Source organism: Leucoraja erinacea, chromosome 16 (genome assembly GCF_028641065.1).
Source record: "Leucoraja erinacea ecotype New England chromosome 16, Leri_hhj_1, whole genome shotgun sequence".
Lineage (NCBI taxonomy): Eukaryota > Metazoa > Chordata > Chondrichthyes > Rajiformes > Rajidae > Leucoraja > Leucoraja erinaceus.
Window position 1 is genome coordinate 44,868,638 of NC_073392.1, and position 13,158 is coordinate 44,881,795.

General features: G+C 44.7%; 1 protein-coding gene across 1 annotated transcript in view; it reads left to right on the plus strand.

The window, feature by feature from the left end:
• The window catches only part of LOC129704426 (inter-alpha-trypsin inhibitor heavy chain H3-like), a 13,574-nt gene extending 670 nt beyond the window's left edge, over window positions 1-12,904 (plus strand). Inside the window, exons 2-5 of the mRNA XM_055647481.1 lie at window positions 4,719-4,920; window positions 5,638-5,810; window positions 11,570-11,681; window positions 11,779-12,904. Coding sequence (XP_055503456.1) covers window positions 4,719-4,920; window positions 5,638-5,810; window positions 11,570-11,681; window positions 11,779-11,941 — 650 coding nt within the window. The 3' untranslated portion in view covers window positions 11,942-12,904. The remainder of the gene's footprint in view (window positions 1-4,718; window positions 4,921-5,637; window positions 5,811-11,569; window positions 11,682-11,778) is intronic.
• The last annotated feature ends 254 nt before the right edge of the window (window positions 12,905-13,158 follow it).

The following is a 13,158-nucleotide window of genomic DNA, read 5'->3' on the forward strand; positions in this document are numbered from 1 at the left end:
TGTGGTCTCACAAGACGCCTGTACAACTGCAGTAGAAACCTCCCATGCTCCTAGACGCAAAACGCGCTTTGCTATGTGTACCATGACACCCAGGTCCGCTTGCATCTCCCTCATTTTCTAATTTGGCCACCATTCAGATAATAGTCTACTTTCCTGATTTTGCCACCAAAGTGGATAACCTCACATTTATCCACATTATACTGCATCTGCCAAACATTTGCCCACTCACCCAGCCTATCCAAGTCACCTTGCAGCCTCCTAGCATCCTCCTCACAGCTAACACTGCCCCTCAGCTTCGTGTCATCCGCAAACTTGGAGATGTTGCATTCAATTCCCTCATCCAGATCATTAATATATCTTGTAAATAGCTGTGGTCCCAGCACTGAGCCTTGCGGTACCCCACTAGTCACTGCCTGCCATTGTGAAAAGGACCCGTTTACTCCTACTCTTTGCGTCCTGTCTGCCAGCCAATTCTCTATCCACATCATTACTGAACCCCTAATACCGTGTGCTTTAAGTTTGTATACTAATCTCTTATGTGGGACCTTGTCGAAAGCCTTCTGGAAGTCCAGATACACCACATCCGCTGGTTCTCCCTTATCCACTCTACTAGTTACATCCTCGAAACATTCTATAAGATTAGTCAGACATGATTTACCTTTCGTAAATCCATGCTGACTTTGTCCAATGATTTCACCACTTTCCAAATGTGCTGCTATCCCATCTTTAATAACTGACTCTAGCAGTTTCCCCACTACCGATGTTAGACTAACTGGTCTGTAATTCCCCGTTTTTCTCTCCCTCCCTTTTTAAAAAGTGGGGTTACATTAGCGATCCTCCAATCCTCAGGAACTACTCCAGAATCTAAAGAGTTTTGAAAAATTATCACTAATGCATCCACTATTTCTGGGGCTACTTCTTTAAGTACTCTGGGATGCAGCCTATCTGACCCTGGGGATTTATCGTCTTTTAATCCATTCAATTTACCTAACACCACTTCCCGGCTAACCTGGATTTCACTCAGTTCCTCCATCTCATTTGACCCCCGGTCCCCTGCTATTTCCAGCAGATTATTTACGTTTTCTTAGTGAAGACAGAACCAAAGTAGTTATTCAATTGGTCTGCCATGTCCTTGTTCCCCATGATCAATTCACCTGTATCTGACTGCAAGGGACCTACATTTGTTTTAACTACTCTTTTTCTCTTCACATATCTATAAAAACATTTGTAGTCCGGTTTTATGTTACCTGTCAGTTTTCTTTCATAATCTATTTTCCCTTTCCTAATTAAGCCCTTTGTCCTCCTCTGCTGGACTCTGAATTTCTCCCACTCCCCTGGTAGGCTGCTTTTTCTGGCTAATTTGTATGCTTCATCTTTTGTTTTGATACTATCCCTGATTTCCCTTGTTATCCACGGATGCACTACCTTCCCTGATTTATTATTTTGCCAAACTGGGATGAACAACTGTTGCAGTCTTGAAATGCCTTCCTTTACATAACCATCGTCAACCCTTTAAGAATCAATTGCTGGTCTATCTTGGCCAATTCACGTCTCATATCCTCAAAGTTACCCTTCTTTAAGTTCAGAACCCTTGTTTCTGAATTAACAATGTTACTCTCAATCCTAATGAAGAACTCAACCATATTATGGTTACTCTTGCCCAAGGGGCCACGCACAACAAGATTGCTAACTAACCCTTCCTCATAACTCAATACTCAGTCTAGAATAGCTTGCTCTCTCATTGGTTCCTCTACATCAGTGCTACCCAAAGTGGTGGTCCGTGGACCGGTACCGGTACGCGGACCATCAGTTGCCGGTACGCGGCGAGTTTCCAGAAAAGAAAGAAAGGATAGCACCTTCAGAGATCATACTTTTGTTTAATTAAGAAAAGAGTCAAAACGTAGGAAATTTATCTGTAATAATTATAATCAAAGTTCCCAATCTATCTATCCTTTCTCTCTCTCTCTCTCTCTCTCTCTCTCTCTCTCACTCTGTGTGTGTGTGTGTCTCTCTCTCTCCTCTCTCTCCTCTCTCTCTCTCTCTCTCTCTCTCTCTCTCTCTCTCTCTCTCTCTCTCTCTCTCTCTCTCTCTCTCTCTCTCTCTCTCTCTCTCTCTCTCTGTTAATTTTGTTTCATATGCAAAACCAATCATGCTATTTTTCTTTTTATTACAAAATTAATCAAACATTTTATTTTCATTTCCGTTGTGTACTCGTTATTTGTATTATACATCAAATAGTGGGTGCTACTATAGGGTGTGGGATGCAGACAAAATGGGAGGGTGTAAGGGCGAGGGGAGAATCTGGAATAAGTGAACACGGCATGTTTGCTGTTTCCCCGCCAAATTTCACCCCAATCTTCTCAAGCTTCTCTTTCTTGGGGGTTTGTGTGGGGAATTCCTCAGTTATTGAAGAATTTATGCTTCAAGCCGAATTCTTAGGAAACGGAGTTGCCTCCACGAACAAAATAAAATGAGAGAATATATTATGGATGGATCCGAAATCCGTTCTTTCCATTGAAAGACGACTTAAGTGTCATTATGGAAGATAAATTGTTGGAGTTAGCTGCTGACGAAGGATTGAAGATGAGTTTCGACACTACAACATCACTTGGTTCCTTTTGGATAAAAGTAAAAGCAGAATATCCTGAGCTTAGTGAAATTGCTCTGAAAACCCTTCTCCCATTTCCTTCAACTTACCTCTGCGAGACTGGCTTCTCAACCACGAGTGTCATTAAAACAAAGTACAGGAATACTATGGATATTCATTCTCCATTGCGCGTGGCACTGTCCTCAATTGAACCTCGACTGGATAAGCTGACAAAGAAGAAGCAGGCTCACCTTTCCCATTAGTAAAGAGTATTGTTTTAACATGGCTATTATTGTGGTAATAAAATAATTAGTTTCATTTTTTAGTATTACGATATATTTTCAATTGTTCTGTCTACAATTGAACGTTACCTATTCCTTTCAATCTTTGTGTTAACATCTTTATTCATTGCGGTTTAAAATAACTACAAATTTTGTATATTCTTTAAAATTAACCTACTGTACTTTATTCATTATATCTTTTTTATTACTTATATATTATGTGGTAAAATATCTTTGTTAGAAGACTGCTGGTTTAATTTTTTTTTTTATATTGTAATATTGTATTATTTGTTTACAAACTTTAATATAAGATAAAAACTAATTATCAACTTTTCTTATATTCATTATATATATTGTTTCCTGTATAAATTAATATTACTACGCATATTACCGGTACCTGGCACATTGGAAAAAAAATTACCGGTACGCCACATCAGAAAGTTTGGGTAGCTCTGCTCTACATGTTGGTTTAGAAAACTATCCCACATACATTCCAAGAAATCCTCTTCCTCAGCACCCCTGCCAATTTGATTCACCCAATCTATATGTAGATTGAAGTCACCCATTATAACTGTTTTACCTTTGTTGCACGTATTTCTAATTTCCTGTTTGATGCCATCCCCAACTCCACTACTACTGTTAGGTGGCCTGTACACAAATTCCACTAGTGTTTTCTGCCCCTTAGTGTTTCGCAGCTCTGCCCATATCGATTCCACATCCTCCAAGCTAATGTCCTTCCTTTCTATTGCGTTAATCTCCTCTCTAACCAGCAACACTACCCCACTTCCTTTTCCTTTCTGTCTATCCCTCCTGAATATTGAATATCCGTGGATGTTCAGCTCCCAGCCTTAGTCACCCTGGAGCCATGCCTCCTTGATCCCAACTATATCATATTCATTAATAACTATCTGCACATTCAACTCATCCACCTTATTACGAATGCTCCTTGCATTGAGACATAAAGCCTTCAGGCTTGTTTTTACAACACTCTCACCCTTTATACAATTATGTTGAAAAGTGGCCCTTTTTGATTTTTGTCCTGGATTTGTCTGCCTGCCACTTTTACTTTTCACCTTGCTACCTATTGCTTCTACCCTCATTTTATACCCCTCTGTCTCTCTGCTCATGCTCCCACCCCCGTGCCACATTAGTTTAAATCCTCCCCGACAGCACTAGCAAACACTCCCCCAAGGACATTCCAATGCCATAGAAATTTGAATCCCTCCCCCTTGCACCATTTTTCAAGCCACGTATTCATCTGCAATATCCTCCTATTTCTGCTCTGACTGGCACGTGGCACTGGTAGTAATCCAGAGATTATTACCTTTGAGGTCCTACTTTTAAGTTTATCTCCTAGCTCCCTAAATTCACCTTGTAGGACCTCATCCCGTTTTTTACCTATATCATTGATGCCAATGTGCACCACGACAACTGGCTGTTCACCCTCCCCCTCCAGAATGTTCTGCAGCCGTTCAGTGACATCCCTGACCCTTGCACCAGGGAGGCAACATACCATCCTGGAGTCTCATTTGCGGCCGCAGAAATGCCCACCTATTCCCCTTACAATTGAAACCCCTATTACTATAGCTCTTCCACTCTTTTTCCTCCCCTCCTGTGCCGCAGAGCCACCCATGGTGCCATGAACTTGGCCGCCTTCCCCTGATGAGCCATCTCCCCCAACAGTATCAAAATGTTTTATCTGTTTAGGAGGGAGATGACCGCTGGGGACTCCTGCACTACCTGGCTATTGCTACATTCATCACATTCATAAATCCAATCTATTGTTAGATGATACCCTCGATTTTAACATCATTTAATTAATACTAATGTATATTTACATTTACTTGAAGGTTTTGTGGTAAATGGCCAGGTGATTGGATATAAGAAGGTAGAAAAAAACAACAAATTAAGTACCTATTTTGGAAAATTTGGAATTGTGAACAGCAACATGGACTTAAAAATGGAAATATCGACTCAGTTGATCACAGTGTTTCATGGAGAGGACAAGACGGTTTTCCCGTGGTCAGCAACTGCATCTGTAACAAAACAGAGGTGTGATTTATACCGTAATATAGCAATGTTACATTTGTGTCAAATATAAATCCAGCCTTAGTTCGAATTTGTAGAAAATTCCTGATAAATCAAAAACTAAATTTGTACAAATATAAGTAGATATAAGGAACTATAAATGCTGGTTTACAATAGAAGACTCAAAATGCTGGTCCCTCAGCGGGTGAAGCAACTCCTGGACCCTGGATAGGTGATGTGTTGTGACCCTTTTGCAGACTGATTGTGTCGGGATGATGAGATCCAGAAGAGAGGAGAGCAGGACAAAGCCTGGCGGGGGGGGGGCTGGATAGAGTAGGGGGGGGGGGTGGGGGGGGGGGGGCTGGCGAGAGATAGCTGGATACAGTGGGGGGGGGGGGGCTGGCGAGAGATAGCTGGATACAGTGGGGGGGGGGGGGGGGGGGGGCTGGCGAGAGATAGCTGGATACAGTGGGGGGGGGGGGGGGGGGGGGAGAGAGATAGCTGGATACAGGGGGGGGGTGGAGGAGATGTGTAAGCAGATGGTTGGACAAAAGGCCAGAGATTAAAAGGCAAAAGGTGTGAGATATTTGTATGTTTGATTGGCACAGGTCTATCAATAAATATGAACACAAAAATGCAAAGCAAAAGGGTAAAGAAGAATTATGTTAACATCACAAATTCTGGACTGAACAGCAGAAAATAATCATGAACACAGTATCATTTGTTGCATTTATTTCCCAGCTTCTCAATCTCAATTGTGAAAGAAAGGAATCTCACACTGGTGATGGGAGACGACGCAACATTTGTCATCGTGCTGCATCGCGTCTGGAAATATTATCCTCTACACCGGGACTTCCTGGGATTTTATACACTCGACAGCCACAGGCTCTCCAACATGACCCATGGATTACTTGGTATGTGGAGTATTTACTCTATTCCTTAGAAGGCTTAGGAAGTTTGGCATGTCCCCAACAACTCTCACCAACTTCTACCGATGCGCCGTAGAAAGCATTTTATCGGGATGGATCACAGCTTGGTTTGGGAACAGCTCCGTCCAAGACTGCAAGAAATTGCAGAGAATTGTGGATGCAGCCCAGACCATCGCGCAAACCATCCTCCCTTCCATTGACACCTCACGCTGCCTCGGCAAGGCCAGCAGCATAATCAAGGGTGAGTTGCACCCCAGCCACTTCCTCTTCTCCCTTCTTTCCACTGACTGGTTAGCACGCAACAAAAGCTTTTCACTGTACCTCTACACATGTGACAATAAACTAAACTAAACTTTTAAACATTGGGCAGCACTCTAAGGGATTATAGCCCCTATGTGACAGTGAAGTGGTCTTTTGCTTTAAAATAACAATTGACATACAATGGCCGTGACAATGAATGCTTAATAACAGTGAAAGTCAACCTACCTCACTATCATTACTCAACCTTCTGCACTGCCACAGTAAGGCCAAACACAAACTATGTGGAAGCTGCCGTCACATATATAAATGGAGCAATCAACTAGAAGCAGCACCTCTTGTTCCACTTGAGTAGTCTACAGCTAAATGATACAAACATTAAATATTCCAAACCCCTAGTCTGTTCCTTTCCCACTGCCACCAGTCCAACCAGGGTCTCCCTCCCTTTATTCACCTTGTCCATGAACCCCACCATACAACTTGACTCACGTTCACATCTGGTTCCACCTATCACCTACCAGCCCCTGTTTCACTTCTCCCTTATATATATTGGTCCTTCCCTCGACAAGCTTAGTCCTGATGCAGGTTCTTGGCCTGAAACATCGACCTTTCTTTACCACGCAAATATTTTGTTTGACCTGCTGAATTTTTCCAGCAAATTATTTTCTGCTTGGCATTGAAATCTCTTGTCTCCTCTAAATTAATATAATCTATCTATTAATATATAAATTCAAATCCGTCCGTCCGCCTGCAGTACGGATCCCTTCCTGCCTTTCGATTAGTTCCCGCCGTGCGATGTCACAATGCCCGATGCTCGCGGACGTCCAATCGGAAACGATCCATTTGCATGTACGGCTCCCGGCCGCGTTTCTTCCTTTGATGCTCCGCAACTCCGAAACCGGACGCAGAATCGCCGACGTCTTTTCCATTTCGGTAGAGATTTCGCTTTTCTTTCTAAGTATCCACTCCTCATTACATTTCGTTGTGTTTAGGTACACTTTTTTAATCAAATTGTTCACCCCCCCCCCCCCCCCCCACCACCACCTCAATATTTCAAAAAGAAACTGGATTCTCACCCACACAAGCAGCACCAGCCCATGGTGAATGTTCCATCGTGTGATGTCACAATGCCCAATGATCACATATGTTGTTGCCATAGAGAACGCTCAGCGATTATTCAAATTCTTCACTAACTGTCATTCTGGTTTTGCTTGTGAAGTGAAAAGCCCTGAATTGCATTTGTCTGATGCAGGAAGATTGTTACAGATGTTGGGGAAGTCCAGGACACGCGGGACACAGTTTAAGGATAAAGGGGAAATCCTTTAGTACTGAGATGAGGGAAACATTTTTCACACAGATAGTGGTGAGTCTCTGGAACTCTCTGCCACAGAAGGTAGTTGAGGCCAGTTCATTGGCTATATTTAAGAGGGAGTTAGATGTGGCCCTTGTGGCTAAAGGGATCAGGGGGTATGGAGAGAAGGTAGGTATGGGATACTGAGCTGGATGATCAGAGTAAAGAGTGCAAAGAGTAGGAGTAAACGGGTCCTTTTCACAATGGCAGGCAGTGACTAGTGGGGTACCGCAAGGCTCAGTGCTGGGACCACAGCTATTTACAATATATATTAATGATCTGGATGAGGGAATTGAAGGCAATATCTCCAAGTTTGCGGATGACACTAAGCTGGGGGGCAGTGTTAGCTGTGAGGAAGATGCTAGGAGACTGCAAGGTGACTTGGATAGGCTGGGTGAGTGGGCAAATGTTTGGCAGATGCAGTATAATGTGGATAAATGTGAGGTTATCCATTTTGGTGGCAAAAACGGGAAAGCAGACAATTATCTAAATGGTGGCCGATTGGGAAAGGGGGAGATGCAGCGAGACCTGGGTGGCATGGTACACCAGTCATTGAAGGTAGGCATGCAGGTGCAGCAGGCAGTAAAGAAAGCGAATGGTATGTTGGCTTTCATTGCAAAAGGATTTGAGTATAGGAGCAGGGAGGTTCTACTGCAGGTGTACAGGGTCTTGGTGAGACCACACCTGGAGTATTGTGTACAGTTTTTGGTCTCCAAATCTGAGGAAGGACATTATTGCCATAGAGGGAGTGCAGAGACGGTTCACCAGACTGATTCCTGGGATGTCAGGACTGTCTTATGAAGAAAGACTGGATAGACTTGGTTTATACTCTCTAGAATTTAGGAGACTGAGAGGGGATCTTATAGAAACTTACAAAATTCTTAAGGGGTTGGACAGGCTAGATGCAGGAAGATTGTTCCCGATGTTAGGGAAGTCCAGGACAAGGGGTCACAGCTTAAGGATAAGGGGGAAATCCTTTAAAACCGAGATGAGAAGAACTTTTTTCACACAGAGAGTGGTGAATCTCTGGAACTCTCTGCCACAGAGGGTAATTGAGGCCAGTTCATTGGCTATATTTAAGAGGGAGTTAGATGTGGCCCTTGTGGCTAAGGGGATCAGGGGGTATGGAGAGAAGGCAGGTACGGGATACTGAGTTGGATGATCAGCCATGATCATATTGAATGGCAGTGCAGGCTCGAAGGGCCGAATGGCCTACTCCTGCACCTAATTTCTATGTTTTCTATGTTTCTATCAGCCGTGATTCATATTGAATGGAGATGGTGCAGGCTCGAAGGGCCGAATGGCCTACTACTGCACTTAATTTCTATGTTTCTATGTCTCCCTCTCCTCACCCCTCTCTCTCTGCCACCCATCTCTCTCTCCCCCAGACCACCACCCCCCACCCTCTCTACCACCACCCCCCTTCCCCCTACCCCCTCTGTCCCTCTTCTACCACTCCCACTACCCCTCTACCCCTCCCTCCCTCCCCCCCACCCTTCCACTTCTCTCCCCCTTCTCCTCCCCCTCTTCCCCCCCCTCTCCCATCCCTCTCTCCCCCCCCCCCCTTTCCTCTCTACCCCACCCCCTACCTTCTCTCCCCCCCACACCCTTCCCCTATCCCTCTTCCATCACTCCCGCTACCCCTTCCTCCTCCCTCCCCACTCTTTCCCCTCTTTCCCCCCCAGCCCCTCACCCCTCCCACCCCGCTCCCTCCCCTCCCTCCCCATCCCCCCTCCCCCAAAGCTCTCTCCCCATCCCTCAACCCCTACCCCCCGCTCCCTCCTTTCCCTCCCAAAACTATCCTGTTTCCTCCTCCTCCCTCCCCTCTTCTCACCCCCCCCCCCCCCCCCCCCCCCCCCCGCAAACGCCGTTGGGGAAACAGACCATGGAGGGAGTGCAGAGAAGGTTCACCAGACTGATTCCTGGGATGTCAGGACTGTCTTATGAAGAAAGACTGGATAGACTTGGCTTGTACTCGCTAAATTTTAGAAGATTGAGGGGGGATCTTATAGAAACTTACAACATTCTTAAGGGGTTGGACAGGCTAGATGCAGGAAGATTGTTTCAGATGTTGGGGAAGTCCAGAACAGGGGGTCACAGTTTAAGGATAAGGGGGAAATCCTTTAGGACCGAGATTAGAAAAACATTTTTCACACAGAGAGTGTTGAATCTCTGGAATTCCATATTGAATGGTGGTGCAGGCTCGAAGGGCCGAATGGCCTACTACTGCTCTTAATTTCTATGTTTCCCTCTCCTCACCCCTCTCCCTCTCCTCACCCCTCTCCCTCACTCGCTCTCCCCCCTTCCCTCTCTACCTCACCCCCTTCCCTCTCTCCACCCGCCCCCTTCCCCCTACCCCTCTCCTCCTCCCTCGCACTCCCCATTCTTTCCCGTCTCTCCCTCCACCCCTCTCCCCCCTCCTCCCCTCCCTCCCCATCCCCCCCTCCCCCCACATCTCTCTCCCCATCCCCCTCTCTCACACCCTACCCCGCTCTCCTTTCCCTCACAAATCGATCCCGTTTCCTCCTCCTCCTCTCCCCTCCCTCCCCTCTTCTCACCCACCCCCCCCCCCCTCTTCTTCTCACCCACCCCCCCCCCCTCACCCCACCTGTGAGTTTGGGGGGTGCTTATTTGAGTGTGATGCCGCAGCCCCTAATCCCCCTCCCCACCCCCCCCCCCCCCCGCAAACGCTGTTGGGAAACAGACCCAATGGGCCTGCACTTGGTCTAGTATACTTTTAAAACTCTGTGTGTGTGTGTGTGTGTGTGTGTGTGTGTGTGTGTGTGTGTGTGTGTGTGTGTGTGTGTGTGTGGGTGTATGTCAGATGTATGGCCTTTGATTCGTTGGACCGCCAAAACCACACGCTAAAACTCCGAGATTTTTACCATTTCGCTAGCGATTTCACTTTTACATTCGCATATCCACTCCTCATTAAATTTCGTCATTTTTCTGAACACATTTTTAATAAATTCCTCCCCCCCCCACTCACTCATTTTTTTGCCTCTAGCTGGCCAGCGACCATAATGGCTGCTGCCTCCCGGCTCCTCCAAAAACGTCGACATTTTTCCCATTTCGCTAGCGATTTTACATCTAGACGTCGTACGCAGCATCTTGACGTCGTACACAGCGTCTTGATGGTGTATGCCTAGCGTGTGGTGTTGCGCGATGACGTCAGGCCGCTCCCTCCTCTTACAACCGCGCATTGCGGGAACAGACCCAACGGATCTGCACTTGGTCTAGTGTTAGATTAAAACGGAAGGCAGAGATTAATTCAATTATTAATTCAATAATTCATTCCTGAAATAAATAGTGACAACATTAGTTCACTCTGGTTAAGGGGAAATTAACCCAGAAATCAAGGTGATAGACACAAAAAGCTGGAGTGACTCAGCGGGTCAGGCAACATCTCCGGAGAAAAGGAATAGGTGACGTTGCAGGTCGAAACCACTCTTCAGGCTGAGAGTCAGTGGAGAGGGAAACAAGAGATATGGAAAGGTATATTGAACAAGTGAATGAAAGGTCGGCAAAAGGACAAATCAAACCAACAATGATGATCAAGGAAAAGTGGAGCCCACAATGGTCCATTGTTTTGAACACATTTTTAATAAATTCCTCCCCCCCTCCCACTCACTCATCCTCACAAGCGAAAATGACAACAAATGATACAAACAGTGAAACTAAGCAGGACGACAGTGAAACTAATGCGATGACTAGGGTGGGGGAGGGACGGAGTAAGAGGGGATGCAAGGGTTACTTGAAGCTAGAGAAGTTACTCCAGCTTTTTGTGTCTATCTTCTGTGTAAACCAGCATCTGCAGTTCCTTCCTACACTTAATGGTGATTATCACTTTGAAATGTATCCATTTCAAACTTTATTTAAAGTCACAATTATCAAATTAAGTGATTTAGTTTGTAACTACTTTTTATATTGGATCAAATACCATATTTCTTGCTTCCAAACTGCTATTATTATATATTTTTTTGTTTCAATCACAATTTAACAACATCTTAATCATCCATTGCATGTATCTTCCTCACAGATAACATTAATTAGGAGCTGCATTATTCCCTGTGGGAATCCTGCACTTAATTATTTGTCACTTTGTATTTGAATTAGTTCCTTTTCTCTGCTGCAGGCCAGTTTTACCATGGAGTGAATGCTGAGGTATATGACATTCGCCCCAGCTTAGATCAAGGCAAACCTCATGCGACAATGGAAGTGAAAGGTCACAAACTCAGGGTGACAAGGTATTATATACAAGTGCAAATTCTACTTACTTGTCCTATTCAACATTTAAACAATCTCTGTAGATTTCTTACCTGCATTTATATTCCTATCTTCCAGGGGGTCTCAGAAAGATCACAGACTCAATCTGAAACAAGGTACCAAAGTTTCGTGCTGGTTTGTTCACAACAACGGGAAAGGATTTATTGACGGAATTCCCACTGACTATGTTGTTCCTTCGTTATTTGATTATTTTTATCCAAGTGGTGAGATGGGATGGTGAAAATGTATCCCTTGGCCATCCCTTTCCTGGTTTTATTGTTCAATCACTACATCTTAAACACGATACAGCTGCACCCATTTCCTCTCTTTCATTCATGGATCCCTGCAGTCATTTATAATGGACGTTGCACATTGAGCTGATCAGTATCAATCATAACTTTCTGAACCTTCTGAATTTGTAGTCAGCAGGGCAGTACTCTGCAAATCGCCAAATTGGATGTGTTGTGCATACCTTCGTGCTGTTAGTGCCCCCTTAAAACTGTCTCGTGAAGGTGATTTGACTATATTGTTGTCTAGTTTATTCCACTCCCTTCAGGTTCTTACAAAGTATCCGTTCTTATAAATATCTGTCCTTGTGAATGGGGTTTCTATTTGCATATCATTTCTCTTTCTTGTTCTCCTTTCTGTTGAGTATGTTATGTATCCATCTGCAGTAATGCCCATGATCCTCTTTTGAATCATGTACAACATGGCTAGTCTGTTCCTTGCCCTTCTTGTTTCCAGCGTTTCCCACTCCAGGTCGGACAGCATCTGGGTGACATTGCTACCTCTATTGTAGTTCCTGATACAAAAGCATGCTGCTTTCCTCTGTGCCCCTTCTAGTTTGTTGATATGACCAGTTTTGTATGGGTCCCAGGCGCATGAAGCGTATTCCAGTAAGGGTCGAACCAATGTTGTCTCTGCTGTGGTTTTCACTTCCTTTGGGCAGAACCAGAGGTTTCGTCAAAGGAATCCTAGTGTCCGGTTGGTTTTAGTGACCGTATTGTCCACGTGCTTCCCCCACGAAAGCTTGCTATCAAGATAAACGCCAAGGTATGATTGTGAACTTGTACGATGAAGTATTTGTCCACTGAGATGTAGTCTCAAGTAGGTGGTTTCTTCTTGTTTGAGATTAACATCATTGAGCATTTGGTTAAGTTGAAGCTCATCTTCCATGTGTTTTGCCATAATTCTAAGGACTTATTGTGTTTCTTTTGAACGTTTTGCTCTGAAGCCGTGTTGTGAGTCCACCCGTATCCCATTCTTTTCAAAATGGTCTATGATGTGAGAGTGATGATCTTACATGTAACACTGGTCAGTGAAACTGGTCTGTAATTCTCAAGTGCAGCCTTATTGCCCTTGTTAAATATGGCACAGATGTTTGCTTCCTTCCACTGTCATGGTAGTGACCCACAATCAATTGAGGACTGGAATGAATCTGTGAGTATGGATGCTATT